The following is a 6,000-nucleotide window of genomic DNA, read 5'->3' as shown; positions in this document are numbered from 1 at the left end:
CTGTCCTGATCTCAACAAACTTCGAAAATTTCAGTTAATGTTTGTATAGTGTCCATTAATCATATTCGATTATTCTAGAACTGGATTATAACTAGGCAATTAAAATGCCGTGAAAGTAAGGAAAGCGGCCTCTCAAAGGAGTGACACCTATTTAGTTAATGAATATATATATATATATATGTATATATATGTATATATATATGTATATATATATGTATGTATATATATGTATATATATATATATATATATATATATATATATATTAACTGTGATTGTATTTCGAAATGTGTCGATGAAAATAATGCCATTCAAACTTTCTCAAATAATTGTGTTCAATTAAAATCTTTTCACGCCTAGATGAAGGAAATTGTGAGTGCAACCTTTACGCTAATTCTCACTACCGTACGTTCGATGGACAATGGATCGATTTCGTAGGGGATTGCAGGTATACTATGGCCGAAAGTCTCGAAGATAAACACTTTTCCGTTGAAGTTGAAAGCGGGGAATCGTCCGTTTTCCCTATTAAGATGGTCGTCGTAAATGTTGCAAATGACGTCATTGTATTAAAATGGCTTCAACTATACGTAAGTATTTTGCATTAACGATATTTTAACGTCTCGACATGTAAGAAGCACATGTTAGTTTCATTTTCAACCTCATATAATTATTTAAATGCCATATCATATTTAAGCTTAATCTGTATTATTTAGTATATATTATTTATTATTTATTATTTAGTATTTAATATTTTGTATTTATAATTTATTATTTATTATTTAGTATTTAGTATTTAGTCTTTAGTATTTAGTATTTAGTATGTCGTGTTGCTTTGACGCGGATGATTGCTATTTCATATTTTGATATGCATATATGTTCAAATAAAATTCCTTTTGCATGTAACACGAAACGTAGGATTTTTCTAACATAGGCATAACCACTTATCAAGCCCAGAGACCACTCGAGGATAACGGTTAAGAGTGTACAGTAGTCAATTGGATAATATAGTAATCGTTAGTAATGGAAATTCGGTAAATTTGTTAAGTTATATGGAACGGCTAACCAAGAACTTGTTTACGTTGGACTTGAAGACAACCATATTGCAGTCAGCTGGAAAGCACGAAAACGGAAGACAATTTCACAGGCGTGCGGTTCTAAGAAAGAAGCTTTGTTCATGGAATCTACGGTTAGGTTTAGACACAGATAAACAGTGAGGGGGAATTATTGATAGGGTTTTCAGCTAGACGGGTGTTTCTTGTGAAAGTTTGGCGAACCATAGATTAAGGCTCAGTCGAGCACTTGCCATGAAAATAACGACTAAGCAGAGACAAATTCGCAACATCTCTTCTGTGAGATAGAGGTTGCAGGGAAGAGAAAAGGACATCTACGAGGCTACTAATTCTATTTAGAATTCTATCAAGGCAGGACAAGTCCTTTCTAGCGGCTCGTGCCCAGATGTAGCAACAGTACTCCATCCTTGGACGTACCTGGCTCTTGTATAAGATCTTCGAGTAAAATAATGTTGCTTTATTTTAATCGCTTTCCCCCATTTTTTCTTTTTTCCCCCACATAACGTAACGCAACGTGATTTTATATGTACATATTTTCGATTCCCATTCTTTTTTTTTTTCAAAGCAAACCCGTTGATACAGCTTAAGAAAGTGAGGGCGAAACCGGTCAGCTCACTCCCCCATTTTTTCTTCTCTCCACCCTGTTGACTTTATTTTAAACGTTTTTAATCATTAATTTGTCTCTTCCCTTCATGATTGCGATATATATATATGTGTGTGTGTGTGTGTGTGTGTGTGCGTGTGTGTGTGTGTGTGTGTGTGTGTGTGTGTGTGTGTGTGTGTGTGTGTGTGTGTGTGTGGAAATGTGTTTTTCATAATTATATTTCACGTTTTATGTATACCAGTCTTAAATTTATGAAGCTCAATATAATTATAGGGCATATAACAAATAAATGTCTATAGTTCAAATTTTCACATTTTGACCATCTTACAATTTATTTCTTTAAGTATGTTGACATGCACAATTCTTGACAGCCCCTGTTTTATAGCACAAAATCATTCATGTAATTTTTATATCAATCAAGTGAGTTCCAGTATAAATACTTTGATTTAATTTGAATGAAATAAAATACGCAGAGTTTTCTTTCTCCACTTTTACAACATGGCAAGAAAGAAAAGAAAAAAAAAGAAAACAAAATACTGAGGATGGAGCATAGCTCCGAAATATATTTATGTTTCAAACAAGTAAAATATTTGTTTATTTTTCTAATATTACGTTTATGATTTGGCTTTCTAGCGGCAGATGTTTATTTTGAGCGAAAAAGACAGAAAAAAAGGGCTGTAACTCTTACATGACTGGAGGGGACATTGAAAGGGATTACATCATTTGTGTGCTTTCAATTACTGCTAACAAACAATTACTGAAGCTCATAAGTATTTTATTTTTAAGAAATACAGAACTTGATAGAATAAACTTTTGAAATTAACTGTTTTATTTGTAAACAAAAAAAAAGAAATTTAAAGAACTATTTTATTCATAAACAATGCGGGAACGTTAAACTTTATTAAAGAACATTTTTAAATAATTTAAATAAAATACATTTTTAAAAGTTTAGTTTATAAAGTTCTCTTTTGCTTAAAAATAAAATACTTCATAACTTCAGTAATTGCTTGTTAAGATTAAGTGAAAAAACAAAAACGGTGTGACCCCTTTTAGTGTCCACTGTCCGATTATGTTTGTTTCATTATATGATACGGGATGAACCTTATTAAAAAAGACACCAAAAGACAAGATACATTTAAGCGTGATAAGCCATGGAGCAAGTCCATGTATTTTATTTTTACTAACCACAAGGGAAGCAACTCTTGTATTGTTTTATATTAAAGAGTTGACCGAAGGGGACATAACTCATAATATGACATCTCTCTTTTCCAAAGAAAAGTAAAAAAAAAATAATAAAAATTACATAAGGAAGGAACCTTGACACTAGTACAATAGTGTGAGTGTCCAACTAAGGGCTGTTCTCATCATAAGAAAAATTTTTGGGTGGTATTATTATACGACCGGATCTGGATACTTTCTGAGTTCCAGGATGAGTGTTCAGTGTTTTGTGGGGTGTATTTGTACCGGGTCTGTACATGGTTGTGTTGGGGCTGGTATGCTCCATGGGTATACAATCCGTTGACGAATCGTTCGATTCTGGGGTCATCATGGGTGTGGCTGCATACGTTTTGGAGTTCAGCCTTGTTGCAGACTTATCTGTTCTCAGATGTCTGCGGTTCCTGCGAAGTGACTTCCCCGATGGAGTCTGCACCGCATATGATCTTGGTTCGACACATCTCTGTGTGACGACTGCTGGAGACTATTTGCTGGAGTCTGGATCATATACGCGGACGTGTTGTCCTTCCTGTATCTCTGGTAACTCTCGGGTGTGTTGGTCATAGTGAGACTTTTGGTAGGATTGCCTTTGATAGAGGCGAGTTGCTGTTTTTTCTTTTTGGGTCGAATTGTTGGGGCACTTCACTGGTAAGTTTCCCACCAGCTTTCGGTTCCATAGCAATTCACCCGGTGACGGAATTGCATGGTCGATTGGGGTTGACCGTAAACACAACAATACCATGTCTACATCACGACTACCTGAGGCAGCCTTTTGCATCGCTTATTTTATGGCTTGTATACAGCGCTCGGCCAGACCGTTTGATTGGGGTATTTAGGGGATGATGTGACGTGTGCAAATCCCCATTCGCTTGCAAATTGTTTGAAAAGACTGGAGCTATAGTGAGGACCATTGTTGCTGATGATTCTTTCTGGGATCCCTTTTTCACCGAATATCTGCTTTATTAGTTTGACTACTTCCTGACTGGAAAATTCCTTTAATTTCCTCACAAAGGGAAACTTTGAGTAATAGTCCACCATCAGCAGGTAATTGTGACCTTCACTGTGGAACAGGTCAGTGGCCACTACTCGCCAGGGCCTTACAGGAATTTCATGTGGCATCAGAGGTTCTGCACTCTTGGCTTTTTGGTGCTGTTGACATATGGTACATTGTTGTGTGATGCTGTCTATATCTTTATTAATGTTGTGCCAAAAGACACAACTTTTTGCCCGCAGCTTGCATTTTTCCATACCCTGATGACCATAATGGATTTTTTGTAGGATTTTCTGCTGCATCACTTTGGGTATAATTATCCGATTACTCTTCATCAAAATTCCATTTTCGATGGCCAGCTCATCCTGATACGACCAATATGGCTGCAAGTTTTTTCCTTATTTCCCTGGATGTATTGGGCCAGCCGTGCAGGATGGTTTCCTTAAGTTCACAGAGTATAGGGTCGGCTTTCGTTGCTAGCTTTATCTGTGTTACTTTTTTAGCAGAAAATTGGACAAAGTCAACTCGGATATTAAGGTCGATCTCCTCGTTACTCCTTCTGTTGGGTAGTCGGGAGAGTCCATCCGCCAGGGTAATTTCCTTACCTGGGCAATACATGATGGTCATGTCATATCCTTTTAGGCGCAGCAGCATGCGTTGCAAACGATGTGGAGCAGCAATTAGATTTTTTAAGCTAATCATTTCCAACGGCTTGTGATCGCTTTCTACTTGGAATTTGCTTCCATATAGGTATGTTTTGAAGCTCTCACAGCCAAAAACTACAGCTAAAAGCTCTCTCTCTATATGTTTGCATACCTTTGTTCTGTTGCTGTTAGAGCTTTTGATGCAAATGCAATGGGCTTTCCTTCTTGCAAGAGTACTGCACCTAGACCCTTGTTTGAGGCGTCTACCTGTAGGTTTGTCTCTTTTGTATTGTTTTATATTAAAGAGTTGACCGAAGGGGACATAACTCATAATATGACATCTCTTCAGTCGTGTAAGAGTTACAGCTCCTTTTTTTCTGCCTTTTTCGCTTAAAGTAAACATCTGCTGAATCTTCAACCTTCAGAAGAGGTTTAGTTTTCAAATGAATTTCACTAAGTATTTTATCCGCTACGCCGTGGGTCCGAAGAATCCAAAATAATAAGAATGTCAATCCTCATCTAAGAAAAACTAAAAAAAAAAAATTAAGAAAACCATTGACTTTGTTAACCATAATTTTTTTTCTTGTAAATAATTGCATATTGAATTACAGATAAATGGTGCATTCCGAAATTTCCCTGCGGTTAAATTTCCATTTTACTCGGTTACATATTCCGGTAATTTCATAACTATAACCACAGATTTTGGCCTCGTGGTTAAAACTGACATGGTAAGCATCGTTACTGTCATCGCGCCTAAAAATTACAGAAGTAAAATGATTGGAATCTGTGGGGATTGTAATAGGGAGAAGGACGATTACCGCACTAAAGATGGCGCTGACGTATCGAAAGACCCAAACAGAAACTCGAAGATTGCTAAAAGTTACATTGTACCCAGCATACCTAACAAATCGTAAGTACCAAAATCTTGGTAATTACATCTTTATTCTTTTTTTTAATATTGTGATGTTCTTTTTGTCCAATTGTTATATCCTAGTTAATGTTTGGAGTTGTTTCAGATGATTGATTATATAAAAGGAACTTGGTCTCTGCGTGTGTCTGTCAGTGTTAGTTTTTTCCCCTATGGACTCGAAAACAGCGGGGTCGATTTTAATGAAATTTCACGCCAATGTACATTATGTGTCTGGCAGTGTTCTTATACAGGCTTTGTATCAGAATGCCAACGATAAGTATCGATAATCGATAATCGAAATAATCCGATGAAAGAAGGAACAGGCGATTTTGATCAAAGTTAACGCCTTACACAACCTAACACCACAAGTGCATTTGAGAAGTTTTATTACCACACAAGCCAAAAAGGTCCAACATATAAAATCAACAGTAATTCTTTATTATCACAGGGGCGCGTTCGAAATTAATGTTTCTGTGTAAAGCCCAATTACACCATGATACGTGACGAATTTTTTTATTTTAAACTTAAATTCAAGCCATTATCACCGCACAAGCAGTAAGGTCAGGTA

At 36.2% G+C, this 6,000-nt stretch overlaps 1 protein-coding gene across 1 annotated transcript in view; it reads left to right on the top strand.

Annotated features, from left to right (window-relative positions):
• LOC145245612 (uncharacterized) overlaps positions 1 to 6,000 on the top strand; it is a 185,071-nt gene that overhangs the window by 90,648 nt on the left and 88,423 nt on the right. Inside the window, exons 25-26 of the mRNA XM_080107182.1 lie at positions 359 to 585; positions 5,134 to 5,432. Coding sequence (XP_079963308.1) covers positions 359 to 585; positions 5,134 to 5,432 — 526 coding nt within the window. The remainder of the gene's footprint in view (positions 1 to 358; positions 586 to 5,133; positions 5,433 to 6,000) is intronic.

Source organism: Euprymna scolopes, chromosome 23 (assembly GCF_053919585.1).
Source record: "Euprymna scolopes isolate OS-2025 chromosome 23, ASM5391958v1, whole genome shotgun sequence".
NCBI classification, from domain to species: Eukaryota; Metazoa; Mollusca; class Cephalopoda; order Sepiida; family Sepiolidae; genus Euprymna; species Euprymna scolopes.
This window is presented reverse-complemented; position numbering and strand designations above follow the sequence as displayed.